At 42.2% G+C, this 12,584-nt stretch overlaps 1 protein-coding gene across 7 annotated transcripts in view; it reads right to left on the reverse strand.

The window, feature by feature from the left end:
• AGAP1 (ArfGAP with GTPase domain, ankyrin repeat and PH domain 1) overlaps window positions 1–12,584 on the reverse strand; it is a 505,804-nt gene that overhangs the window by 164,435 nt on the left and 328,785 nt on the right. For all 7 annotated transcript variants that reach the window (XM_059167640.1, XM_059167642.1, XM_059167641.1 and 4 more), the window contains exon 11: window positions 4,945–5,113. In XM_059167640.1, the coding sequence (XP_059023623.1) occupies window positions 4,945–5,113 (169 nt within the window). The remainder of the gene's footprint in view (window positions 1–4,944; window positions 5,114–12,584) is intronic.

Below are 12,584 nucleotides of genomic sequence, written 5' to 3' on the forward strand. Positions count from 1 at the left end.
ATGTCTGAAATGCAATCAACATTCCAAGACTGGTGAAGCATTTCCCAATACTAGGAATAACATAAGACCACCACCACAACCAGTGATTTTCTATCCAGTTGCCCCCTTCATCCCTTGAGCATTGATCACCAACTTCAATGGTCTTATCTGTTTATCTTCTGATTCCTCCGCCCCCACCAGAGTGCAAGGCCTCTGAAGGGAAGATCTCATACTGCCCATGAAACCTCCAAAGCACTATTCGGGGCTGGGCATACATGCAGCCGACCCAGTAATGATGGTACACGAGCAGTACAGGAAGAAAAGCAGTAAGGTATTCCAAAGTCAACACAGACATACAATTAGGCATTATCATATCTGAAATGTGAGATGCATTAAGATCATATACTAGAAAATCAAGAGAAACATTTGAATAAATATTCCCACTAACATAGAGTTCAATATAATGACTGGATATAAAAAACATAAAGACTATGAGCTTTCTTATTTCTATTTTTTAAAAAAATATTTTATTTATTTATTTGACAGACAGAGATCACAAGTAGGCAGAGAGGCAGGCAGAGAGAGGTGGGGGAGAAGCAGGCTCCCTGTTTAAGCAGAGAGCCCAATGTGGGACTTGATCCCAGAACTCTGGGATCATAACCTGAGCCGAAAACGGAGGCTCTAACCCACTGAGCTACCCAGGCACCCCGAGCTTTCTTATTTCTTGCAAAGTAGATGAGATAACAGACAGCCCCCTCCTCTTCCAACCCCTCTCCCCCAAAACACTAGCTTCACATTTCATCAAAAATTATAAACTAACAGAACGGATAGACATGATACATCTAAATGAAGAAAAGTGTTAACATTTTACTGAGGGATATATATTAGATTTGAATAAATCGGGCAAGGCTTGTGTTCCATGACAAGAAGCTCAATATAGTAAAGATATCAGTTCCTCCCCAATTAACTGATAGATTAAAAGCACTGTCAATGAGTCACAATGTGATTATTTTTCGGGGAAAGGAGTAGGTTTCAAGTTACTCTTAAGTTTATTGGAAAAAATAAATGAGTGGCAATAGTCAAGAACACCAGTAAAATCAGAGTAATATTACTGCCAGATATAAACTGAATCATAAACCTAAGAAACTGTGGTAAATCCAGACATGGTAACACAATGGTAACAATAGGTCAACTGAAAGATTCCCAAGCCCAGAAGCACAGTGATTTTGATTAAATGAGTTAGTTGTATAATAAAGGTGACACACACAGTTATAAGTAAACAGTTTGACAGAGAAAGGACAATTAGTTATCTATTTGAAAAAGGAGTTTAATTAGATTTCCTATTGTGTATAATTGATGCAAACAAATTAAAGGTAGATTCAGGGCTAAATATTCTTAAGAAAGAAACAAAAATAAAACCGCAAAACTCAGAAATATACATTTATGAATTGTGATCTGTTTTCAGGATTATTACTAAAGGGTTTATAAATATCTAAAGCAGAAATTGCAGAACTAAGACTTATAATTTGATTATATGTATATATTCTTGATTATACATTAAAAAAGGGAAAACCTCTATATGTAAATTAGACCATAAAATTTAAAAAGCAAATAATAAACTGAAGAAATACCTATAGAACATATTATACAGCATTAATATCCTTAACATGTAAAGAAGACAAACACCAAATACAAAAATGGGAAAAGATACATCTAAACAATTGTGACGTAAGAAATATCTGTATCAACAGGCATGCAATGGTCAACTTTAGTGTTAACTGAAGAAATCCAAATAAACAAAGCATGAGATATTTTTAGTATAGATTCCAAAATGATAACAGCAATGCTAGCAAGCATGTGTGGGTGAAATGGATACTTACTTTAGAGATGGAAGGGTACTTGTGTAACAAAACCTTTCCAGAAATTACTTTGGAAATGCATACCACTATCTTGGTATCTAACCACTGACTGAGTCACTTCACTTAGGGACATTTGTCCTAAGACAGTAACAAATGGTATACACAAGGATTTGGGTACATGCATATTATCATGTCTACACAAGTGATAAAGTTACAAGAAGGGAAGGCACAAAACATTGCTCTATTCCAGTAATTGAGATAAGAAAACAAATAAAAAGGAAAAGCATAAAAAGAAACAAACATCTCCATGTTAACTCGAACCTCTAGAACAAAACAGCAGAAATCAAATGAGTTGAGAAAGAAGAATACAGTTAAGTAGCATGTTAAGTTCTTTGGCAAACAGCCCTAAAATAGCTGAAATAGTACCTATTTTTAGGTCAAAGTCTGCCACTTAAAATAACATCAACATACTTCAAGTTAAAATTGTTCTTCACGTGAGAGAGTATATGTGAACAAGGGGACAGAGGGTCACCAGCTGATGCGGTCACCTGCATGCAGAGACAAGGAAGCTACGTCCCTGAGCACCATTGTGACCACGAGGCACTGTCTTTCCCCAAAGTGGTATTGTGCTCCTATGATGTCACAGCCCCACTTAACATGTCCCTACTTGTGATCCGAGGAAGAGTACACATTAACCAGGTTCCCTTTAAGAGGAATTAACTTGGCTAAGGGTTGGAAGAACGTGCTGTCATCAGTTGAAAGTGGGAGCAGGGAAAGGGATTCTGTGCAAAAGAATCCCAAACCCTCCTATCCACACAATGCCAGGGCATTCGAGAGAAAGGGGGTGCTAAAGGAATGCTCCTTTAGCCAAGGCACAGGACATGAGCCACTCCACGCATATGATAAGGTTACAAGGCATTTTGTATTTTGTTTACCAAACATTACGTTTTTCTTTTTTTCTTTCTTTTTTTTTTTTTTAAAGATTTTATTTCTTTATTTGACAGAGATCACAAGTAGGCAGAGAGGCAGGCAGAGAGAGAGAGAGAGGGAAGCAGGCTCCCTGCTGAGCAGAGAGCCCGATGCGGGACTCGATCCCAGGACCCTGAGATCATGACCTGAGCCGAAGGCAGCGGCTTAACCCACTGTGCCACCCAGGCGCCCCACATTACATTTTTCTGAGGAAAACAAGGGGCAGTTCAGCACCAAAGAACACAAGTCTCAAGATTAAAAAAACTCTAAATTCCAAACATGTATTTAAAACTCCTTCAAATCACTGAGGCTCTTCCCTCATCCTTGTGCCTGGCAGATTCCCATCCATCCTTTCTTTACACTCTGCACAGGCACCCTCTAAGCCCTGAGCCTTGGTCCACCTTCTCGGGTAAACTGGACCCATCACCCCTAGACCTTCAGGCCACTGTGTACTTGTACCGTGGCCTGCCTCAGAGCCCTGCCTTTACCTGTCTGCTGGTCTTTCTTCCCCACCAGAGCCCAAGATTCTCAACAGCAGAAATGAGTCTTAATCTTCTGTGTTCCCAGAGCCCAGCACCATGCCTGGCATCCATCAGATATGCCATAAATGTTTGTTCACGTGACTAAAATGGGTGGGTTTGGCATGGTGGGTTAGAAGAAGTGGAAAATGAGCTCGTTTTAAGGTGATGGCCTCAGGTGTAAGTTCTGGAGACTGGGGTCTCCACACCCATAGCATACACAGTTCCTGGCGTAGGACAGGCGCTCACTAAATATTTTTTGAAAAAGCTAATAAATACAAAGCAGTGAAGATATCAGCTTTTCATTTAATACAGAATCCCTCCTTCCACCATGGGTACTTATTTTCTCTCTTCTTATCCCAGAGTTAGCACACCATCCAGAAAAGGGAAATTTCAGGTATGTCTCAGAAGGAAGGTCAGCAAGTCATAAGAGACCTTACCACCATTTTGGAATGAACTGATATCTCCCTAGCAGAAAGCCCTACTTCTTTGGATTTTTAATAGCAGCTGATGTTTGAATTGTACTTTACAAGTTTCCCAAAACTTTCCTATGTATTATCTTACCTGCAATCACATTTCTGTGGTGCACACAGGCCAGGCGAGATGGACCTAATATGGTGGTAAAACTTTACCGAGTTAGCGGTCCAACGCCACTTGGTATCACACAGTAGAGCCCCAATGGACCCCAGTTCTGGCCCCTTTCTAGTACCTTGCTTTCACCAACCAACACTGTGTATACCACAGAACTGTGGGGTCAGCATGATCTGTCTTTCAAAGCACCTGACACCTCAGAAGGAGAAAAATGCAGCAGAGTCTATGCCAGAAAGTCCCAAAGAACAGTTAATTCGTTTTTAAAAGACTGGATGTATGTCAAAGAGAAAAAAGGGACTTTTTGCTCGAGAAAACAAACCTGTGTGTTAAAGTGTGTTAGAAGGAGGACTCAGGCCTTTTCTCTGATAAGTAATCACTGGAAGGTCAAAGCCGGAAGGCAACCATTTGCAAAGACTCACAAAATGAACCACGACATTCTGAATGGCCTGCAACTGCACACAATGGCCAGGAATTTCTAAACACATCTAGATTTGAGAAACACTTCCTCTGATCCTGAAATAAAGACCAAATCTCCTTTCAAAAGAGAATAAAGAAAATTAAAGTTGTTTAAAAGAATGACATAAAAGTTAACAATATGAAGCCAAGAGAATTGAAAGTTGAGGTCCAATAGTTTCCTTTCAATCTTGTTCCAAATAGCTCTTCCACTTTCATCCACTTAGTCACTACAAATACACACCAGCCCTTGATAGTTTCACAGCTCATTTACATACTTTAGAAGACCCTTAAATCCTCAATCATATGCAAAACTCTACTTCCAACTACACATCTCTGGGAAAACCTCGTGGTTTGGTTTGTGAGACTGTGACTCAAGATGGTGCCATGTGCTGGCTGGCAGTCCCGGAACCACAGGTGTAGGGAAGATGACCATCCACAGAAGAGAAGAGGTTTCTAAACCTTAAAGTACAATGTTTATGGTTCTAACCTCACTTCATCTCCAAGGCTCCACACTGTCCTGCGACCAGCAGCACCTACCACTGGGTTCTTGTGCGGGTCTGCCATGAGCTTACCTGAATTTGGTGAGATGTGTAAACTGCTCATGTCCTTGGACAGGCCGTTGGTTTTAGGGCTGGAGATGGGCGCGCAGGCCGACGTGGCTCGGGGTGGCCTCTTCCCTGGGACTTTCACAGTGGTTCTCAGAAGATCAATCTCTTTACCATGAACATTCTGCATGTAATCCTGTTCAAAATGTTAAACATCCAAGAGAGATTAAAAAGAAGACCTCGTACAATCTAGGACACAAGGTTCTATCAGACACCATAAGTTATAATCCTATGACCCCTTCCACTGAGGCAGGCACTTTAAAAATAATGAGGTTTTGATCCGTCTAGTATGGTAGCATCATCATTATACTGAAATCACAGCCTCTGTGTCCTGAACTAACCCAGACCCTGGAAATACAAGGAGACACAGGAAATGCTTCCACTTGGTGGAGGACAGGCCAGCTGGAGAAAATAAGTATCCATGTGAAATCATGTTTTTTAAATTGCTGCTTATTACATGGCACACTAGGACCCCAGACTCTGTCTAAGTTTCAGGTAAAATTCCATGCAGTAGGAAACTGCTTTGTAACAACTGTTCAGTCTCAGATAGCAACACCACTAAGCGCCTAGACAAGAATGAAGCTCTCTGGTGGGAGCTCAGGAGAAAACTAAGTAAAAGGTCAAGGATTTCACTAAGGACCAGGACAATGTCTGAGAGGTTGGTGGTATGGTGCTGAGAAAACACAGAGCTTATGGATGGATGTGTAATAGCTGGATGTTAAAAAAGAAAGAATACTGAGTAAGTCTGGTACTCAAGCATTGTGTTTCTCCAAGTGATTCAATGTATCCAGAAAAAGTTATCTTGCCATTCTTTCCATGCTGGAGGTGAATGACCAGGAGCTAACAGAACCAGGGGGAAGTCTAGGTGGATAGTGATGGTCTCTGTGGAGGTCACCTGACAACATTTCAGTGTAAAGTACCACCGAAGAACTGGTTGCTGGGTGGGGGAATGGGAGAGGAAAATGAGAGCCAGAGTGAGGGGCTTACTGGTGAATTAGGAATTACTGGACCTCCACGTGCGAAGAATGTTCAAAAGGCTACACAAGGCTGGAACCAGGAGGAATATGGGAGCAAAGACCAGCAGAGAAAGGATCCGGAGCTGCACCAAAGGGGGTCAGAAACAGACCAGCTCTTCAATGGGAGTGGGGAGGCTAGGCCTCTGTCAGCAGTCACCACCCAGAGAGATATAGTGGGATCCACAGAGCTGCTGTCAGCCATGGGAGCCAGGAGCAGAGGCCCTGATGCAACCTACCCCTGCAGGACAGGCTGGTTGGCGTTCGCCTCCGCCATCTTGACAGACCCAAGACTCCACCTGAAAGTCAAGATGCTTGGGAAACTCCCCAAAATATAATTAACCATGAAAGAGCTATGTTTTGAAAGGATGTGGACCAAAGACAGAAGGCTGTTACCATTAAATTAGATAGAAGGATAAGACAAACTGGAAAAAATACATGGAACCTCATGAATGAGCTCAGGGTGTTGAGGATGGTGAACAAAAAGCAGAAGGGAAGTGATCCTTGGTTAGTCTAGGACTGAGGGTCAAGGTCATCCACCGAAAAAAAAAAAAATGTTGTTCTTAAACATCTTTAACTTACTTCCATTAATAGCCACTGAAAATAGGCCAACCTAAGCTTCAACACCAAAGTTAAGGCTTGTACATAATGAATTCATTCTTGCATAGTTACTCTTTCAAAAATATCAACTTGCTATAACTTTCTTCTTTAATGCCAATTCTTAACAAATTAAAATACAATAACAGGAGTGTAATTGAGCATTTATTGCTTATGGGCTCTAAAATGAGGCTAATCAGATAGTGACTAAAGCCTCAGCATGGGTTCTTTTAATAGGCATGTTTTAACATACAATAACCATGATATTTTATTTAAAATTATTATAGAAATGTACCAAGTGTCTGCTTTTTGGATTACAATGCAGCAAGGGAACACATTTATCTTTGGCTCAGCATGGGCCAGGGAATCTGTTTTCTCGCTTGAGTTAGGCACCAAAACTTCAGAGGAGCTAGATCTAAAAAAAACAAACCAGGATATAAACTTGGCAATTCTTATAGTGCAAGCCACTAACAGTTTTACAAACCTTACAAAATGCACTTCCTAATCCACAAAAGCCCTTTACTATGGTGCTTCGGAAACAGGTGGAATGCAAAGGCGCGTGTCTGTGGCTTCAAGTTTCCCCCAAGAGAAACGACACTGAGTTTTCTGTTTTTGAAAGAACCCAGCCTTTTCATCTTGCCCCAGCTTGGTACTTGAGGAATTAAAGCTAGGACCACTAACCAATGTCGCCTCCTCAGAAGTGGGACACGCGGCCCTACAGGTTTGAGGTAGGGGCCTCACTGGGTGAAGTAAAGACAGCAAGCTTGATTTTGATATGCAAATGTTACAGATACTACCCTTCTCCTGTTCCTTGTAGAAAATGCTGATCGATGATAAAAGGGGAAAAAACCCTTTAACAAGGCATGAGGGTAATTCAAAGCCAAGTACTTTTAAACAGCACTTAACAAGTCCCTGGGGCCCACTCAAGAGCCAGGCCCCCCAGAGGTGCTATCTCCTGCCCCTCAACAGCTTGAAAAAGTAGTAATTGCAAACCTATTTGCATTTTTCTTCTCAAGTTGTCCATGCTCATCGTGCGGATTATTTTCTCCAAGCAGGCGCTGGAGCAAAGGGACCCGTTGCCGAACGTGCGGTGAGCTCAGGAACAGAGCACTGCGGCCCCCCGCAAGCCCACTCCTGCACCTTTGCCATCCCTTGTTTTTTACCTCTCGCTCCTAATTATGTTGCATCTATTGCCGTACACTTAATTAGCTGCATTAATGTGATTTCTTTTCACATAGTCAAGCAATTAAGAGCTATGATTGAGTTTCATTCAATTAGCCTCAACAAACATGCTAATTGATGTCCCAGATGCAAATGAGGTGCAATGAGAGAAACCTGCTAGCAATTGAGAGCCGTGTCAGAGACCCACAGCTTCCAGCTTGCTGACAGAAGCACGGTTTAACGCGGCTCCAGCCTTCTGGGGGGCTGCCTTCAGAGAGGGCCACGGAGTCATTAGTGCCGTGGTGGACGGCATCTCTCCAGACTTGGAGAATTAATTGATTTGCGGCTGACAGTCTTGTCCTCCAGTCTCATGGTCATGCGTTACCAGGACCTCGAGGTCATCGACTGGCTAATGCGGTACTCTGGCAGGGAGAGTAAGCCCTCACCCAAACACAGCATGAGGCTGCTGGAACCCAGGCGTTTTCCCCAAAACTGCAGAGGGAAAGGTGTGGAGGTCTTGGCCTGGCGATCTCAGAGCCCTCTCCGTGTGTGATGGACTATACGGTACTCAGTAAATGGTGAGTTCATCTTAGTCAGCTCTGGGGCATCTGGCGTTGGACTTAAGCTCAAAATACAGCAATCCATCAATAGTCCCTAAAAATACTCTTACTATATTGATTCTCACTGCCTCCCATCCCGACGTTACCTTTGGCTGTCTGCTGAAAGATGGGTTTGCTTGATGTGTTCATGGGGTTACCAAAAGCAGTTAACAAGATCTTAAAGCCAACTCCAAATGTAGAAATGGTATGACTGGCATCTCAGAACGAGAGCATCTGAATCAAACACACGGCTTTGAGACTATCTTCAAGGACAGATAATGCAATTAACACCACTGTGATTTTAACACAGATTTTTTATACAGTATGGAGACCCTTCATCTTCACAAATGTGAAAAAAAATCACAGAAACTTTGTTCCCATGATGTTTTCCCAATAAGTTCTGGTTTCTAATTATACATAAATGTCTAGAAACTTAATATATTAACATGTAATACAGCTTGTCTAGGTGAGATAATTGTTAGCACAAACTAATACTTGCTGTGGCCAATATATTGAATTTTTCCTCTTTGCATGACCTAGCTTGGCAGTCCTCAAAGTGTGGTCCCTGATACACTATCCAGGGGTTCACAGGTTCAGACTACCTTTAAAATATCCCAAGACACTGTTCGCCTCTTCCAGAGCTGAAATTTGTTTTTCTGGTGACTAAAACTGCTGGTTCTAGACCATAAACCCAGGCAGCAGAACCAAACTGCACTAGTCCCTCTTGTCAGTATTCATTGCCATGTTCTCTAAATAAAAACAAACAGAAAGTTTCACTTAAGAATGTTCTTGAGGCACCTGGGTGGCTCAGTGGGTTAAGCATCTGCCTTTGGCTTAGGTCATAATCCTGGGGTCCTGGGATCAAGCCCAGTATCAGTCTCCCTCTCTCTGCCGCTCCCCCTACTGCTGTTGCTTCTCTCTCTGTGTCAAATTAAAAAAAAAAAAAAAAAAAGGGCAACTATTGATTCTTAAACATTTCAACCCTGAAGTACATACATATCTTCTTAATTTTTTTGGGTAATGACAGGGCAAGCGTGTGTGAGCGTTGGTGCCACACATGGAAGGGGACGGGTGTCCCACAAAAACATACTTCTGCAGTTGTCTGAGGTTCGAGCTGAACTAGCTGCTTTTTTGGTGGGACCTATTTTTACTTGAAAGAATGATATGTCAGACGTTATATGACTATTCAACCTTGGGCTTTTGGCAGCTATTTTCTTGAAATGAACAGCATGACCACTGCAGGGAAAAGAGTGGACAGTATCTGTGGCTGATGTAGAACCCGAGTTTCCGGTGAGGATGAGAATCTTGGCAACTTGCATCTCTCACCGTGAGCTTCACACTTTCCAAATACTGACACTCTTTCCCAACAAGACAGATGGTGATATAAATCCAAACAGTTTCTGGATATTATATGATGGAAAGTGTCTCCATTTGAAAAGCTGCATATCTCAGTTAAACAATTTTTTTTCAATTACTTATTTGAGAGAGAGAAAGAGAGAATGCACACACACATACACACACACAGCAGGAGATGCAGAGGGAGAGGGTGAGGGAGAAGGAAAGGAGAGAATCTCAAGCACACTCCCTTCTGAGCATGGGACTCTCGATCTCATAAACCTGAGATCAAGACCTAAGGTGCATCAAGAGTCGGATGTTTAACTGAATGAGCCACCCAGGCGTCCCTAAGCAATGTTTTTGAAATGACCCATGCATGGTGTCACACAGAAGGTCATTCAACCAGCAAGACAGTTCAATGGAAACAGTAAGACTGTCCTACTGTTCTCAAGATTTCCTTTTGTTGTGGAAAATGTGTTTTCCATAAAAATGTTATTTATGTAATAATATATCACAGAAGGGTGGTTTATTATTCTTTTAAATAAATTATATGAGTATTTTAAAATTTTCTTAGTTTTGATTTTTAACATGCTTAGTATCAATTAGGTATAATCCACAGATGCAGTGCCTGGCTGGTTCAGTGGGAGGTGTGTGTGACTCTTGGTCTCATGATCGTGAGTTCGAGCCCTCACTCTGGGTGTAGAAATGACTTAAATAAAAAAAAACTTGAAAAAAAAAAAAGATATAACCCTCAGAAACAAAAGGCCTTTAGGATTCCTCAGTTATTTTTAATAAAGTAAAGGAGTTTTGAGGCCCAAAGGTTAAGAACCACTGGCCCAGTTCAATATTCACAAAACAGCCAAGAGCTACGAGTGTGCAACAGCTTCACACACACAACTGGGGGAAGAGAATGAGAGCTGGGCTTCTGCAGAGATGCCAGAAATGTTCTTCAGATTTGTTTGTCTTTTCCTGGAGGAAAGGATTGACTCATTCTTCCAATTTTCACTGTACTTCATGAATGTCCAGGTTCAAAGAGGAACTATAGTTTGTATAAGTTCTATTTTTAAAAAATCCTTACTTCAGGGCTCAGAAAAAAAAAAAAAGTATGTAAGAGAAGCCATTGTTAAATGCACTGCTATTCCCAACTCCATTTAATACTATTTTCAAAGGAAACTAATCTATAAAGACACACATAATACCATCCATTCAAAGAGACCCAAGCAAATGTTCAAGTCCAACATTTCTGAATAATAAACAATAGGCTCATATACAGTCACAGGAGCGCACGAAACCGATACCCTAAAAATACTATGAAAATATCGTAAAACTAGGAGGAATCTTCTGGCCATGTCCTTTCAGATCATATAACTCAAAGAAGACAATTTCTCCTTCTCTCCAAAGGGCCAGTCACAATAGCAAGGTAGGAGGCAGCTTCAAAGTGGAAAACCCTAGGAGAGATGATTTTTGTTTCCCCAGACAGCCAACAGAATTGCAGGGTTTCGCTTTTGGACCTGCCTTTGAAAGGACCCCTCGACCAACGTTGGCTTGTAAGTACACGCCAACGTGACGCGTGGCCACCCCAGGAAGAAGGTACCTGGTGCCCGGGACAAATGCAACAGTTACGACAGCATATTCTTTAGTGGGCCCCGTGATCATGGAAGACCCAGCAGAAGGGAAGGCTGGGGAAGTGTCACGGGGGGGCGGGGGTCAGGGGCAGCGCGCTTCATGCACCATGGACAGCTCCCACACACAGCCAGGGCCAACCTCTAGAGGCCCCTCCGCCAGCGAGCATCTGACACATGTGGGCTGAAGTCCAACGTCAGCCCTGGGGGATAGGTTATTATAATATAAATCAAAACAGCAGAAAACTCCAAATTGAATTATGAATACACCTATTGCTTCCTGATTGTATCTGTCTTGATTGACCTAGCATATTGAGCTTTACACTGCAAGAAAGATTTTCCTCATTTTAGGTTCAAATTGAATATTACCCAGTTGTAACCCATGCGTGCTCAAACCCAGCCCACACAAAATGAATGTGTCGGGTATGAAAATGGCTTCCTGTCTTCCCAGTCACTGTAGGCCTCTTCCGAAGGCAAGCATGAGTGAAATTTCACTGCAATGAACTTCAAGGAGCTGGCACTGTTCCTTGGCTATGTGAGTACTTTAATAATTAATTATGGCTTGAAACAACTGGACCAGCAGTTATATCTGGGAAGTTTTTAGTGAGATAGGAATGTTCAGCATAGCGATATTAGATCTGAAGCTCTTTAAAACTTCAGACTTCTTGGGGTGAATTTGCTAGAACACATAGCTCTTCAAAAAGCAGATTTTTAAGACAGAGAGCACACACAGTCTGTCCTCAGGGGGGCGCTAATGATCACTACACCTTTTCTTCTGCCATTTAACCCAGTGCAGGACAGAAATTTCCCACATTCACTGTTGCCTACCAGAACACTGAAGGATTTCTCCCCATACTGAACGCTCACCACACCTGTGTTTTCTTCTGACACATTGCTTTTCTAGGAATAATTCTGTTCCCCTGATGCTACTGCTTCATGTCCGTTAACATTCTAATTTCCTCAACTAAAGAAGTCTGCAGAGGACAAAGTCAGCTTCCTTCGGGCCAGAGAACGGCCTCTGGAACCAGCCCGGGATCCAGCCTTGGGGTCTGGGGAGTTTTGCACTTGGGGCATACTACTTAATCATTCCTGGTCCCCATTTCCACATCTTTAAGATAGGGAGATGAACAGTTCCCGCCTCATGGGACAGTTCTAAGGATGGACGAAGATCATTTGCAAACTGTTTAAGAGAATGCCAGAGCCCTCCCCAAACGACAGCTCTCCTTACTGCTGTCCAGTCAACATACTGAAATCTTTGCCCTCCGATCTGACATGATCAT

Source organism: Mustela lutreola, chromosome 3 (genome assembly GCF_030435805.1).
Source record: "Mustela lutreola isolate mMusLut2 chromosome 3, mMusLut2.pri, whole genome shotgun sequence".
Taxonomy (NCBI): Eukaryota; Metazoa; Chordata; class Mammalia; order Carnivora; family Mustelidae; genus Mustela; species Mustela lutreola.